This window comes from Asparagus officinalis, chromosome 6 (assembly GCF_001876935.1).
Source record: "Asparagus officinalis chromosome 6, Aspof.V1, whole genome shotgun sequence".
In the NCBI taxonomy this organism is placed as follows: domain Eukaryota; kingdom Viridiplantae; phylum Streptophyta; class Magnoliopsida; order Asparagales; family Asparagaceae; genus Asparagus; species Asparagus officinalis.
Window position 1 is genome coordinate 12,547,018 of NC_033799.1, and position 17,358 is coordinate 12,564,375.

General features: G+C 34.8%; 1 protein-coding gene across 1 annotated transcript in view; it reads right to left on the bottom strand.

The window, feature by feature from the left end:
• The window catches only part of LOC109845768 (serine/threonine-protein kinase ATM), a 107,350-nt gene that overhangs the window by 81,245 nt on the left and 8,747 nt on the right, over nucleotides 1-17,358 (bottom strand). The window contains exons 13-16 of the mRNA XM_020415037.1: nucleotides 16,640-16,723; nucleotides 13,224-13,265; nucleotides 13,028-13,098; nucleotides 11,314-11,362 (exon numbers count right to left, since the gene is read on the bottom strand). Of these exons, the coding sequence (XP_020270626.1) occupies nucleotides 11,314-11,362; nucleotides 13,028-13,098; nucleotides 13,224-13,265; nucleotides 16,640-16,723 (246 nt within the window). The remainder of the gene's footprint in view (nucleotides 1-11,313; nucleotides 11,363-13,027; nucleotides 13,099-13,223; nucleotides 13,266-16,639; nucleotides 16,724-17,358) is intronic.

Here is a 17,358-nt window from a genome sequence, read left to right on the forward strand (position 1 = left end):
AATTATTATATAATGTAGCATACTAATATAATGTTAATTAGTAATTATTGTATAACATATTATATTTTTGTATAAATAAAATAATGTATTATATTAAATATTATATTAAATATATTGATATTATATTATATTAATTATCATATATAGTATAGCATGCTAATATAATATAATATAATATAATATAATATAATAATTAATAATAGTAATTTGTAAGTATAGTACAATGTATTATATTTTAATACAAAATAAAATAATATTTATATTATAATACTATACTAAATAATATACTAAACCAATTGGATAAGTTAATTTAGAAGTATTTAATAGATAAAATTATATTTTAATAAGGTGTCACATCATCAATTATCCCACATGAATTATCAAATCAAATGCTCAAATTATCTCATATCCCACTTTATCCCATTTTACCCCACTCAAAATATCCTAAAGGGGTAAAATTGTTCCATTGGAATAATTTTCCTACTTGGCCCCAATTTGTCCCAACTAATAACCCTCCCTTAGAGATATAGATATTGATTCGATTGATTTGTATAAATTACAGATACACACCAAGAAGAGGAATAGATTGGATCATAAGAGGTTACAAGATCTAATTTACTGCAAGTACAACCAAGCTTTGAAGGAGAGATTTGATTGCATAGATTCTATTGATTCGATTAAATTGGCTGATATAGATGAAAACAATGAGTTGTTGTTAGGACGGTTCGATGAAGGTGAAAATGCAAAGAATAACTTGGTGGAGGGCGAGGACAGCCTTACATATGGTGTCATAGGAGATGTGATGGGAGCTGAAATAGATGATGCTATATATCTAAGATCGACTAGTAGGTTTCGAGGATCTTCAAGTAGTAGTGGTTCATCATCGAGGGAGCTGGTTTCAGAGTCGGAAGATGAAGAGGACTTTAATGATGAAGAGGAGGATATTCCCTTTGAAGGGGATGAGGATGATGTTAATGAGGATGATTAGAGTCATTAGGCTATTGTTTTGCTACTTATTTGCTTTGTTTTATTAGATTGCACGCTATGTTTTGATGTTAGTGAACACTTTTGAGTGTTCTAGCTTCTTAGTTTTATTGTTTTGATAAACAACTTGATTTGCTTCAATGATTAAAACTTTATTTTCTATGTGAAATTTCACAAATATATTTTTTTTCATGCATCTTGTATATCTTCAAAAATTTTGTGGTCTAGAGTGTGTCTCGCTTCACTCGGGTGTGCGCATCGCATTGCGCCTTGCGCATGTGCGCGTAAACTGATTTTGCGTCCCACATTGCGCCTCGCGCATTTAAAACACTGCCATTTATAAGTCATGGACGAAGGAACAATTTGAAGAAAAGTGGCTCTCCATGGTAGAAAAGTTTTGAGTTAAGGATTCATGGCTTCAATCCTTGTATGAAAAAAGGGAGCATTGGACGCCTACATATATGAGAGTGACCTTTTTTGTAGGTATGTCAAGTACTAAAAAATCATTATCATCATTTTCTTTCTTTTGTTGGATAAATAAATAAATGAAGAGTCAATTGTATCAAATAAAAACTGATGAGAGCTTGGATTTCTCCATAATGATTTCATTCTTAAAGCATGTAGTGTACACTAATAGTACATCAATGTCATTAACTAGCTCTTGTTACTTATGTGTTCTCTCAAAAGTCAAAATAATGGATTTCAAAATCAATAAATTTTAACAATAACTAAGGAGGGGTTAATATGGGATAATTATAATCTTGGGGGTAAAATTGCCATGACTTGAAGGCTAATCTAAAAATCCTATAATTTGGTATATATTAAAAGCACACATAAAAATGCACAATTTAAGATCAAGTTTGCCACCTTTATGCCAATTTTTTCTGTGTAATTTTATTCGCAGGAATGTCAACTACTCAAAGATTTAAAATTATCAATTCTTATTTTGATAAATATGTGAACAAGAAGACTTTATTAAAGGAATTTGTTGAAAAATATGTGGTGGCTTTAGAGAATAGAAAGGAAACAGAATAACATGCAGATTTTAAAACTTCGCATAAAGTACCCGTTTTGAAAACTCCATCCTCATTTGAGAGGCAAATGTCGATTATTTATACACATAAGCTCTTTAAAAAATTTCAAGTAGAAGTTTTGGGGATTCCCAAGTGTCATAAAAGTTGATTATTTATGTGAGTTGGGGATATTAATGAGAAAAAAGTTTCTTGTCTTTGTCATTCTTATGAATACAATGGATTTCTTTGTCGACACTCATTATGTGTGCTTCATTGTTATGGCATCTTTCATGTGCCATCTCATTATATATTAAAGCGATGGACCAAAGATTTGAGAGGAAATGGTGACACAAGCCAAACACCAAAAGTTATTAATTCTAGATAAGATCGTTATGATGATCTATTTCAACAAGCTATAAATTTATGTAAATAAGCCTCAAATTGTCAAGAAAGTTATAATATGGCATCTCATGCCTTAAGAGTTGCATCAGAGAAATGCAAAATATACAACTTAAATATCGACAAGGCAAATGCTACTCGCAATGCGGATGATGGCACCTCAATACTTGATCCAAAACTTGTGAAGACAAAAGGAGCTAAAACAATCAAATCGGGAATTGAGAAAAAGAGCAAGAAAAAGAATAACAATAATGCAAAAAAAGTATGGAACCTTATGATCGATCTTCTTTTTCCATGTTAATTATCTTAATATGTTTGCACAATAAATTGATGTTATTTTTTTAATTGTTTAAAGTACAATCATTGCTTAAAGAGGCCACTAATAGGAAAGGGAAGTCTTTGCAATAATTGGTATGAATAATGGTGAATTAATTTTATTTGCTATAAGAATTATGTAACACAACTTCTTTTGTTTATATTTTTATTTTAGAATGATGACAAGTTGACAACACTTTTGCTTCTCAAGGAGAGTCGGTCTTAGCTTCAATAGAACCTATATCTCAACCAATAATGAATGATATGGTTTGTTTTCTTTATTCCATATTTATGTTAATTTTGCACGACTAAAAATTTACATGTATGCCTCACGTAATTTCATATGTTTGATATGTCATAGGACGCATATAATTTCTTGAGCTTAAATGTGAATGACTATTTTTCCATGCAGTCAACACAAAACTGTAAGTATAAATTACTAGCTATTTTGTTCCATTAATATTTGCAAACATCACACGAGCTTGATATTACTTGTCTTAGGTGTAGATGGTTCAACATTGCACGAGCTTGATATTACTAGCTATTTTGTTCCATTAATATTTGCAAACATCACACGAGCTTGATATTACTTGTCTTAGATGTAGATGGTTCAACATTGGACGACACGCCAACATTCAACACTACTTCTTGGATTTGGCATCCTTACGACTACATGTTTTAGAGAATTAAACTTTTTGTGAGTAATTTTACACTTAGCGCTATAATTAGAGAGAAATAGACATTGTAAGCAATATTTCCCTTATATTAGTATTGTTAAGTTAAATATTGGGTATTGGGTTAATGGGCTGTTACCCGTTAACCTTAACCCTATTTGTATGGCTATATATATCTCTCTTGTTATTCTCAATAAACTATTAGGGTTTTCTCTATTCTCTACATGGTATCAGAGCATGAAACCCTAGCCGTCACAAATCTTCATTCAAAAACCCTAGCCGCCGCCTGCTGCTACAGTACCACCGCCCGCTGCTACAGTACCACCGTCGCTACAGTGTCGTGCTACAGTGCCCCCTACATCGTGTTGCCTATTCCCTCGACATCTCAGTCTTCGAACTGATGAGAGGACGATTATATCCCTCAACATTTCAGTCATAAAACTGATGAGAGGAAGCCTCGACATTTCAGTCATAGAATTGATGAGAGGAAGTGTCTATCTCACGTTGTTGAGATATTTTACTTTTATTCTTATTTCCTTCGAGAAACAAGAATATAGAAATTGAGCATTTGTGCAAACAAAAGTCAGGGCTCTCTCACTCAGGTGATCTTGCCTACGCAGCATGAGGGCATGACTATCTACCACTCTGCCTCTAATCATGCTCCTGATCTGCTCTTAGTTTATGTTTCGAAAACGGATCTCTACTACTAATCTCTCAGAATATTCATTCTGCTACTCATGCATCCTCTTCAGGTATGGATGCTTACATAGCTTCTTCTCACAAACCCTGTGTACTAGATTCTGGAACCTCATCTCATATGACAGGTATAAAGGATCACTTTGTATCTTTACATCTTTCTGATAAGTTTCCTTCTATCCGCATTGCTGATGGTACTCTTTCTCTAGTTCGTGGTGATGGAGTAGTTCACGCTACTTCCTCTTTAAAACTAACTGATGTGTTATATGTTCCCAAATTCCATGTTAGCCTATTATCCATTAGCAAGCTTACAAAACAAAATAATTATAAAGTCACCTTCTTTCCATCTTATTGTGTTTTTCAGGACCTAGCAACTGGGATGAAGATTGGTCCGGGGCATGAGAGAGGAGGTATGTACTATTTGGACGACAGTGTGCCAAAAGCTGGCCTTGTTGCATCACAGTCTGACTCCACTTTATTGTGGCACTGGCGTCTGGGTCATCCTTCACTACAAAAACTTAGATCGGTAGTTTCTGTTCAGCCATCTATTTCCTCTTTAGGTTGTGAGTCGTGTGAACTGGGTAAGCACCATCGTGCTACTTTTCAGAGTCGAAGTCGATAAACGTAGTAGTTTTGCTTTTGAGTTAGTTCATTCCGATATCTGGGGTCCTTATCGTGTTCCCTCTGTGCAAGGTTTTCGATATTTTATTATCTTTGTTGATGATTTCTCTCGCATGACGTGGCTTTATCTGTTAAAAGAGAGGTCAGAGGTCTCGCACGTTATTGAACTCTTTTATAATGAAATAAAAACTCAGTTCTCTACTTCTGTTTGTATTCTTCGTACTGATAATGCTTTGGAATATATGAAAAGTGATGTTTCAAAATTTTGTGCTCTTAATGGCATTATTCATCAGACTTTTTGCTCACACTTCACAACAAAATGGAGTTACTGAGAGGAAGCATAGGCATATTCTAGATGTTGCTAGAACACTGATGATACATATGAATATTTCAAAGTGCTGAGAGGAAGCATAGGCATATTCTAGATGTTGCTAGAACACTGATGATACATATGAATATTTCAAAGTATTTGTGGTCTGATGCTGTTCTCACTACAAATTATTTGATTAATCGCATGCCTTCCTCTGTCCTTGATGGTTTAATATCATTCAATTGTCTTTATCCTGATAAAAAACAATTCTCTGTGATTCCCCGTGTTTTTGGTCCTACGTGTTTTGTTCAGGATTTAACTGCTGGTTTGGATAAGTTGTCATCTAGATCCATCAAATGTGTTTTTGTTGGATACTCTCGTACTCAAAAAGGATATAGGTGTTATCATCCGTCCACCAGGAAATATTGTGTCTCTGCTGATGTTACCTTTTTTGAGTATGTCCCATATTTTTCATCTGGTTCCACTACTATTAGCTGTCCACAGGTACCACTACCTTCTTCTGCTCCTACTACTATTCCATTACCTGCTCCTGTAGCTCCTGCACCGAAGCCTCTACTGACATACTCTCGACGTCCAAAAGTACATGCCCCTGAATCTGCTACTGCTGAACCTTCATCTCCAGCTATCGGTCCATCTCATGTTGAGATCCCTATTCCTTCTGACTTGGATATCCCTATTGCTCTTCGAAAAGGTAAACGGTCTTGCCCGAAATATCCTATCTCTTTTTGACTCTTATGATCGTCTCAACCCATCTTTTCGTCAGTTTGCCTTGTCCTTGTCCACTGTATCTATACCTAGGTCATATGAGGAAGCTATGTTAGTACCAGCTTGGAAGCAGGCCATGGATGAGAAAATGAATGCACTACTTTCTAGAGGGACTTAGGACTTTGTTTCTCTTCCTACTAGAGCGACTGTGGTTGGTTGCAGATGGGTGTATACCCTAAAATATCGCCCCAATGGGTCTGTTGACCGTTATAAAGCTCGCCTGGTTGCGAAAGGCTATACCCAGACATATGGCGTCGACTATTTTGAAACTTTTTCTCCCGTTGCTCGTCTCAACTCCATCAGAATTCTTCTCTCTGGCTGTTAATATGGATTGGGCGATGCACCAACTTGATGTGAAGAATGCTTTCCTTTTATGGTGATTTGGACGAGGAGGTTTATATGGAGCAACCTCCTGGGTATGTTGCTCAGGAGGAGAATATTATCTGCAGGCTGAGAAAGATCATCTATGGGTTAAAGCAGAGTCCTCGAGCTTGGTTTGATAAGTTCAGCAAGGTTATTTCTAATGTTGGTTTCTAACGTTGTCAGTCTGATCACTCTGTCTTTCTTCGACGCACAACTGGTTTGGTTATTTTAGCCGTATATGTTGATGATATTCTGCTGACTAGGAGTGACTCTATTGCCTTAACTGAGACTAATGAGTATCTAAACCGTCATTTTATCACTAAGGATATGGGAAAGCCAAAGTATTTTCTTGGGATTGAAGTTGCATATCAAAAACATGGCATGTTGTTGTCCCAAAAAAAATATGTGCTAGATTTACTAGAAGAAGCAGGTCTCTTGGAATGCAAACCTACAAGCACTCCAATGGAGGCAAATGTTTATTTGTGGCGTGATGATACCTCTCCTAGATGATGCTGGACGATATAAGAGACTAATTGGGAAACTAATATATTTGACATTTACCAGACCTGATATTACTTTTACAGTAGGTGTATTGAGCAGGTTTATGCACAAACCTAGAGAGGTTCATTGCCAGACCTGATATTACTTTTACAGTAGGTGTATTGAGCAGGTTTATGCACAAACCTAGAGAGGTTCATTGGACAGCAGCTCTGAAGATTTTGGCATATGTCAAGAGTTGCCCTGGCAAAGGATTGTTATATAAGAAGCATGGGCATACTAACATTTCGGCTTTCTCTGATGCTGGCTACGCAGGAGACATGGGAGACCGGAAGTCAACCTTAGAATTTTGTACTTTTATTGGAGGTAATCTTGTGACTTGGAGAAACAAGAAACAAGATGTATCACGATCTAGTGCAGAGGTCGAATATAGAGCAATGGCTCACACTGCTTGTGAGATGGTGTGGCTAAGAAAGTTTATGACAGAGCTTGGTTTTGTTCAGCCTGGACTTATGCCAATGCATTGTGACAACCAGTCTGTCATTTATATTGCACAGAATCCTGTGTTTTATGAGAGGACAAAACATATTGAAGTTGACTGTAATTTTGTCAGAGATGCTTGGGAAAAGAAGATAGTATCTCTCATATTCATTCCGTCCTCACAACTTGCTGATATTCTTACCAAGGCTACTTTTTTAAAGGTGTTCTCTACTATATGTGACAAGCTGGGCATGGTAGACATCTATGCTCCAGCTTGAGGGGGAGTGTTAAGTTAAATATTGGGTATTGGGTTAATGGGCTGTTACCCGTTAACCTTAACCCTATTTGTATGGCTATATATATCTCTCTTGTTATTCTCAATAAACTATTAGGGTTTTCTCTATTCTCTACAAGTATCATTGTGTTGTAGGTTTGATTAATCGAAGCTTTGATGTTGAAAAATGCTATCGTCCATAAGGAAACTAAATTCTCATCAAAAATCATTATCAATGCTTCATATTAATTAGTAATATTTTGTACTAGAGGAATTAGTGGACTTGTAAGCATCGTGTCCATCTTATGTGAAACATGTTGAATGGAATAGGTTTTTTTTAACTTCATGTTAAATTAGCGGCCTTGTTGTCATTGACACGTTTGTAGAGCTTTCTTTGCTCAGTTACTACAGGACAAATGCACTAAGCAAAACAATATGATATTTGCTTAATTAGTTGCTTAACATTTGAGTATTTTGGAGTAAGGGATGGTCACAATTATTTTTTGCATTTTACATCTTGATTTCTTTGATCAAGTGTTTGGAGTTTTTATTCATATAATTTGTGAATAAATAAGTAGATCAGATCTTTAGTATATAATTTATTGTACAAATAGTGCAGGATAGTAGAATTATAGAATAGCTTTGATATTGAAAAGTATTATTAAAGGGAATGAGAAAGCTTGAACCTAGGGTAATTTATTATACAAGAGGTCAACTAATTTATACAAGCGGTCAAGAATTTAGAGAACTAGGGACATTAAGATAAAATTCTCATATTCTATTCCTTTAAAAAAAAGTAGGACATATGGCATCACCACATCACGTGTAGATCAGTAGTCGGTGTACACGACTGCTGTTAGAAGTCCTCGTAACAATTTGATAATAGAGTTTGTCATTCCAAATCCATTGCCACCTATTCAACATTGAATTATACAACTTATCTGAAAATACTAGTCCGTAATAGAATTCTTCTCACCAGCAAAAGGAGTCATTGTACTCTCCCATTAAAAAAACTCGAGGTCAATAACACACGGAGTTTTGATGCAAGACAACTGATTGGATATGAATTACTATGGTTGAGAAACTTAGTTAAGATTAGAATAATATTGTTGGACTTTTATTTTATATTCTGGTTAGATATTTAGTTAGTTGATTTTCTATTTCATTAGTTCATTCGTTTATTTCATTAGTTGTGATTTGTTATTAGAATTGAGATTTATTTTTATAATTAGGTCTCTCTATAAGTCACATAAATTCTCTTTTAGAGATAGAAATTGATGAATAAAAAATATGAGTTTGCGAAAATAAGCATGTGAGTTGCTTCTCGAATTTAGGTATGTGATTTCCCTAGGGTGTGAAACCTAAATCCCTCATCCGTAACTTTATTTTCTTTATTTTCTATCCACAAATCAGCCCTCTCTGATCTCAATTCAATAAACCATGGTTACTGGTCACGCCCCCAAACCTCTCTGTCCCTTTCCACTAGCAACACAAGCCCTTTGCTCTCTGCCCAGCATCTCACAACAGCCCAAAACATATACATGTTTTCCCTAATACCTCCCCCCACAATCATATCCAATAAACACGAAAGCCCCTAGAATCCAAAAACAGTCCTCTTTTTATTGAAAATTGATGTTTTTCCATAGAAAATTCCAGTGAGCTAAATTTTTTATGAAGTTCAGATCGAAGCCTCCCTTCCGCTCATCATCAAAAACGATTTAGGATTCTTTATCAAGCTAGAATCAACTAATTCCATAAGTAATTCTTCAAATAAGTCAAATTTATCAGATAACTCCATGATTAGTTAAATCATCTTTAACATTTCCAAACGACATAACAAGCAAAAGCCTTTCTGCTAAATGCCACATCATATGGTAAACAATTGTTCATCACAAAAAGAATAAAACGTATGCTCAAACAAAAATACTCCAGGACAACATATTACAACATTATTCATCACAAAGGTGTTTCTTTTTCTTGCGAACAATTACCATTGAGACCTTATTTCCTTCACGGACAAAACTAAATTCTGGAAACATGAATTAAATATGACAGCATGTTTGGCAATTGGCCAAAGTGTCTTATAAGCCACTTTTGTGGCTGATATCTTTGGCAAATGGCTTATTTTGGCTTATAAGCCAACAAAAAATTAACTAGGGTATCCTATCTTATTATTTTGTCCTACAAGCCACAAGGTTTGACCAAGTAAAAGTCCAATATACACCTCACATTTCACCAAATTCCAAAACTTGTTTTTCTCCCTCCAACCATACTAAATGCTTTTTGGTCATTTTGACAATAATGATGGCTTATAAGCCACTCATTTGCCACTATACTTTTAAAAGTGGATATGATCCACTAAATTTACCAAACATTTTAGCTTATAATCCACTTCTTTATAATCCATTTGCGGATGGATTATAATTCAAAGTTGCCAAACATGCTCTTTACTTATTCTTAAACAACCAATTATGACAATTTGGGCACATCAATGTGCTAATTAAATAATTAAACCAAAGTACAAAAAGAATATCAAATCGAAAAGATGTCAACGTCCTTGGGAACACTTGCAAATATCTATGCTAAGCAATAATGTTAGATGTAAAACATCACGCAAGAAATGTTAGATGTAAAAGACAAGGCAATAATGTTAGATGTTACACATTAAGCAAAAACACAATACTTAAACAAAACTATAATTTTAATTCTTATGCATTTAATCTTTTTATATGCTTGGCAAATATAATGTATTTAAGCTTTTCATATGTATTATATTGGGTTTGGGAGACATAATGAAGACATAAATGACAGTTTTGTTCATGGTCAGGTTTAGGGTTTCTTACCCCCTCCTCATAATCATGGTTGGGACACCCTAGGTGATTTCATAGCTATAGCTGAAGCAATTCATACATATTGAATCGTATATAAGCCTGCAAATCTATGTTACACGGATACGGGTGTGGGTGCAGACACGGACACGAGTGTGGGTGCAAACACGGACACGGGTGCGGATATGGGCCATAGCAAAATTATAAAAGTTAGAACACGGGTACTCAGCTATATACATGCATATTAAAATTAATAATCTACATGAGATCGATATGGTTTTTCATTCACATGTTATGAGAACTAAAATCCTTATACCATTTTTTATGTTTCTTTTATCAAGTAGATTATAAATTGAAAAACCGCTTGTTTTTTAACTAGATCCCCAACGACCATCTGAAATCATACTTACGAACTAGGTATTTGCTAAAACGAACATGTTCCGAGTCCAATGAGTTGCATAAATTTAAGGTGAAGTGTAAAATATACATCCAACAAGTGTATCACAAGTATTTTGAACTAAAGCATGTGTTATATAATTGAGTATATGTCTGAAAACGTATGTATATTCAAGAAGTGTCCAAGAAGCGTCGAGCACGCACACAGACAACCCAGATGAAGTGGCCGGGTAACATAGCAGCAAAGCCTAGTAATCTTCACTGAAGATTGCCATGCAAGGCTAAAGGCTTAATAGTTAATAAGCATAACAACAGCTCCGCTTAACATTAAACTTCTCCTTTACCATTATCAGTTGTCATCGTAAGAAGAACTTAATAATTTCTTTAGGATTTTAATCCATATATCTTCATATTCGGAACACCTGAATGCTTCTGTTTGCATACAAAGTCATTGGCATAGTACAGGCTGTTGTCAAGCCCTGCTGTACTTTCCTGGAATATACGCAGAACATCCATCGAATTTCACTTCAACGCTAAAATATATTCTACATAGTGATTCTAATATCGTAAACACTCAAAATAACCAAATCCCCACTAACAAGTTACAAAAGACAAAAAGATAAAAAGATAAAAAGTGTGCCAGAGCCAAAATGACATGAGATAATAATAGACGCACCTGGACACTTTTCCTTGAGAAATAACAAGAAATGAAGTACAGAGCAGACCTGGAGCAAGTAATACTTGAGTAGAAGATAAATGGATAGTGAATAAAGTTTTAGTTGGCAAAAATCCAGTCTAGGTTAAGAAAGAAGAAAATGGCAACTAATATTTAAAATAGTGCAAACATAATGCTTGCATCTGCATGAAAACATTACTGGTAGCACAACAAAAGAAACTATCAATAAAAAGGGTCAAAATCCGTGCACGTCTGTGTAACATCCAGTTGACAGTTAAAACTGAACTAAAGAGTAAATAACAATAATCGACTCAGCACCATCAGCTTATGCTCATGTAAATGTCACAGGAAGACACTGCTCCAATCAAGTCGCCTTCATGCAATTATCACAGCAAAAATACACTAGTTTTTCACAATCAACATGTCTGGCAGCTAAGGCCCACGTGTTTATATAGGGAAAACACTGCTCTCATCAACTTGGCTACACAATTATAACCGCAAAAAACACTAGTTATCAAAATCAGCCTGTTTTCATGCAATCTTGAACGTCTTCTCGCATGGTCACTAGACATACTATGAAAACAGTGAGTCAATAATTAACAGAATGCAAGAATAGAGTATTTTATCCTGACTTTTAGACTCACAAGAGAAACAAAACAAAGAAAATACACACTGAAGTAAAAGCAAATTAAGGCATCCAAACACGATCGAGCTAAATGCAATCTGATACAAACTTGACAAGAAGAAATGCATACTAAACCCAGCATTTTTAATGCAAAATGCAAGGTCAAGGCAACAAGGTCCTATATCACCAAGGCGAAAGGCACCAACAAAGGCGACACCCACAGTGAAGCAAGGAGGTAAGTATCCAAAAAATCATAGTACTTAAGAATAATGGCAAACTGGAATTAAACACAACATCAAATCAAACCGAATGTCTGAGTCACAAACTATGATAACGACATGACATGAATTATCTAAATAAAGTAGGAACTAATAACAGCACTAATTATTGACTAGTAACTACTAACATACATGAGCTTTCAACTTTCAGAATTATGATTTTCTCCAAATGATAAAGGCACGCTGACCAAAAAACCAAACCATAACCAAGAAGAAATAGAAGCAAATTTCAATAAGGCGAAAAAATATTATGTTGTCAACAGTCGGTCGATGGTGTTTGTCGGTGTTTACTGATGAAGGGTGGCATTAGGGTAGAAAAGGAAAACAAGATAGAATTGAAGAGTTATAATCCTTAATAACTTAATATATTACCCTAATATTTTATTTTTCGAGAATATAGTTTCTAGAAAGAGAGCACTAAATGTAAACTACCACATAAAATAGGGGGTTGAGTATCCTCCACAAAACTCAAAATAGAAGGGAGGCATAAAAGATGCCTCCCCTCATATGACTCGAGCAAGCACAAGGGCTGAAACCTCGACTCGTGCAACCATATTCTTTTCTAAATCCACTTTAAGTATGTCAGATGCTCAATCTGCATGAGGATGTTATAAAAAATTATTACCCTCAACCCTCATCATAACTCTGGGTTGGGTTTTGGTGCAGTGGAAGAACATTTAACATTAGAACAATAGTTTCAAACAGCTTGAAGCCAGTAAGGAGACTGCAGAAAGGAGAGCATAAATAAAAGAACAAACATATAAACACACCCTCTCTACTTGTCCTAGCCAATTAGAAAGAAGAGATATACCGAGACGGCTTTTGTTTAAAAATCATCAGGTCCCACATGTCTTGCGGCGCAGCAGCTGCACCTGCTTGCTCCTATATGTAACAAGAAGAATAAAATATAAATTCTACCAACTTTGAACCAAATTACTAACATACGACAACAGTTAATTGTTACTGGGAATAATGATCAACACATTAAAGAGATGATGGATACATACTCGTACTATCATATTGCCAAGAAGTACTAATGCAGCATCAACCTGCAGATACATAATATATTACATTGATAAGCATGTTATGCTATTATAGTTATCGACTTACAAATTCAGACAGATCTTTTCGAGCTGGAAAGTTTTGTACAGAACACTTATGATAAAACATGGAGATCATAACAATAAACAAGAGAGCATTAAGTTTCTACAAACATTGTTTTAAATATCTCCAATCTAGCCGATATATCCTTTTAAAAAGGTTTGCCACAGAATGATATGGTTTCAATATCCTTTACCGCTTTTGGCGAATTTTAGGCACTATGTTGCCAAGATGGCCGATATATTAGCCGATAGGTAGGCCAATATGTCCTGTTATATAGCTTATCACTGATTCACTAAACAATATACTTCGGTAAAATTTCTTTAATGTTATTTACTCAAAATTCCAGCCCTATGAAGTTTTCTAGCAAGTTCTAGCATGCTTTTTTCCCTAGGTAAGTTTATGCAATTGGCTAGTGATCCTAAACATATGATATTCATATTTTTGTATGCTTGGAATTCATTAATTATATTTAGATTACATCTTAGGACATTGTATGACATCATCCGATATGGCTCCATGATATTTACTACATATCCCCGATATCCGCAATCCGATATCGCTTTGGCCGTCCAATAGTTTCCCAACATTCGATATGTAAAACCTTATCTATAAATAAGAAGCATCAAAGCATATTATGCATTAAGCATGTTATTATGTACATACAAGAATATTTTATTTTGTGTTTATATAAATGTAAATACAACCCATACTTGTGTGCATACATACTGCCGCTATGTACTGCATGTGCTGGTAGATTTGTGCCCTAAAGCTCCAAAACTAACTATATGACATGCAAAGTTTTGAAATTCACAATTTACTAACACTATATAGTATACACATAAAACAAAATCATAGACTTTACAAAATCTATATTTGTGCAGACAGGTTTACAAGAACCATTCATTCTGATGAAACTATGGAAATAGATAGCACAGCGATTATAAAAACAGATATTACTTATTGCTATGGAGGAAAGATGTTTATCATCCTACACAAGATTTTCAGAATAAGGCCTAGTGCTACCAGTACAAGTTCTGGGTAAAAGCAATCCAAATATCGAAGTTTGCACACTGGCATACAGCAATACTTAACCAAACCAAGTTGTCTGACACCTTTGCAATCCTCAAGTAGAAGTTAAAATCTGAAGTATAATCTTCAATCATCAATCTTTTATTCTTTATTGATGGCGATCTACCAGAAACCAATCTAAAACAGTTCAATTCTCCCTGAATGTGGTTCTGCCCTCTAAATTAAGCACTCAACCCCAATCTCCCTCTGCTGGGGAAAAAATGTTTTTGGTAGTAGCATCAGTCTATTTTGCTTCCCTCTGTACAAGTTGAGAGGCTGAGAGGAAGTTTACTAATTATAGGGTCACTCCATCTGAATATTGTTGTTCTCTCTCGATGATGTCAGCGCTGCAAGTAAATTATTAGCACACAATATCCACGTGTGGGTCTGCATATAGGTGTGGGGGGTGTAAGGATGTGCGCCTGTATGTGTATGTGTGTATATACATATATACTGAAGGAAAAAACCACTTCCTTTTTTCTCTCCCAATAATGCTTTTTTGGTCAGTACTGCAAGTAAACCCTTAGCAAGCAATATGCATGTGAGTGTGCATGTATGCGTGGAGGGGTGTAAGGGTGCGGGCCTGTGTGCGTGTATGGGTGAGAGTGCATCTGTGTGCGCACGCATGTACATATATACTGAAGCAAAAAACATTTCCGTTTAACTTCAATATTAATTATGCAGCATATAATCTGGTTAAGCATTATTTGTATCCAACATCACATATAACCATACATGTTCACACGTTTCTTTTTAGATCACAAGGTCTCACATGCTACTTGAAAAGGCCTTCATTCTATTACCCAACACAGAAAGAGAAGCAAAATGTCATTTAGCCACAAAAGTGCACGAAGGTTTTCGCTCTCTTGCTGAAAGGTTTGCGGCTATGGACAAGCCTGTAAGTGGTAAATCTAAGAAAAGATTGAATCAAGGAGATAAACTAGAAACCATATATGATCAATAATGCGGGAATACACCGTCAAACACAGGAAGAAACATGTTCAAGTACATCCTTTGTACTCCTCACACGAGATTTTCCCCTGAAGAAATTGTACTAACATTTGAAAAAGGCCCGAAGCCAAATATTATTTCAATTATATAAGGGATCATCTCCAGGAGCATCTCATACAAGTTACGCAAATTTCTAACAAGTTTTGGTCTATGAAATGATATGCGATGATGCGGAACTTAATTCTAGTTATGAACATGAAGCACCTGAAATAAGCATTAGGAAATGATAGTGAACACAACAATGTGCAACATTTTTATCGAAAGGACTGTCACATATTTTCACTAGCCAATGCATGCAAGAATGTCGAAAATGATAATATCAAACTTCAAGTCCGGTGACTAAGGTCAAACCACCCACGTGAGCATCAGCAGTCATCACAGTCCACACAACAATGTGAACAACAATAATGAATTCCTACCAATATGATTTTAAGCGCACATAACATACCTGGGAACAGTATATCAGACAATAATGGTTGAAAAACTGATAATATCCGTACTTTGTACTTAAGCATTCACAATGAATAATGAGCCTAAAAATTAATCATGCACTACTTCCTAACCATTAGTAGGACAAAGATGGTCTTTTAGAGCAAATGATTCCAATGTTCGACATGGTAATTCACTCAAAGAGGCCGACACATTTGAGATGTCTTCAAGCAATACAACCTTTCTAGTCTTTACACAAACATTAACAACGCAAAACTCATTCATCACGTCAAAAGCTTGAAAAAATTCAAATATATATGATATGCATCCTTAGTATTTAAGCATGCACAACATACGACGAACCTAATAAATCAATCAAGAACAATGTATTAACTCTAGTAGGGTAAAATGGCCTCCCAGACATCTACTTCTAACATTGCATGCACTGTTTCACTCAAAATCATTATGCAGAATAAACTGAAATTAACCTATTATCAAATTTATTATTCGCATTTCAAGTAAGAAATAATAACAATAATAGAATCTTAAACATCAAGCTGATAAGAAATAATAACAATAATAAAATCATCAAGCTGTGTCGAAACAATTTACAAGATCTCAACTTAAGAAAAGATGGTGAAAATGAATGGACAATATCAATAAAAATACAGGTCCAGATGAACAGAAGAAAAGAGAAAAGGAAGTCTATATAAAATCAAAACACTCGGCTAATAACTTAATCAAATAAACCAATAATAAAAGTCATCAATTTATTAGATTCATCAGATGAATTAAGGGAAGCAGAACTTACAACAGGAGTAGCGTTGCTAAAAGTAGGTAAGGAATGCATCAGACTAGTCGAAACGACATTCCAATTATTTCTGATCTGTACAGCCTTCAGACATAAAATATAATCTTAATCCTCATGCACACAATAGATATTAAAATTAATTTGAAAAAAAAAACAACTTTACTGGTAGTGCTTGAAGTTGTACAAGATGAAACAAATACAATAATCTATATTATACTATTAATGCAGCGGTCACGGGTGCAACCATGTAGCAAACAGAAATAAGGAAAAAAAATCAGTATAAACTGAATTAAGACTGAAAATAACAGTCTATCAAAGATCGCGAAGAATCCCCACAAACAAGAAAAAAGAAAGAGAAAAAACAGATGTTCTGTTGAAATATAAATTCGGAGAAAATAACTTATTTACGAAAATTTATATCACATCTGTTAATGGATAAGGACAAGTTGTGTGAAGTGATTTTTTTATGGATATTAAGTTGGACTTCTAATAGAGTAGAGAAGTGGTATTTTCTAAAAGATATGTAGAATAGTAAATGTGATAAAATTCAATACCTAACTTAAATTGAGATCATATCTTTTTTTATAAAAAAGTTATTCTATCGAATGATTTTTCTCCCTAAAAAAAGATGTTTTTTTTGTGAAAATTGAAATCAAAAGTGAAAAATCTATCTCATCATCATCATCAAACCCGGTAGGCATAACCTGACTAAATAAAGA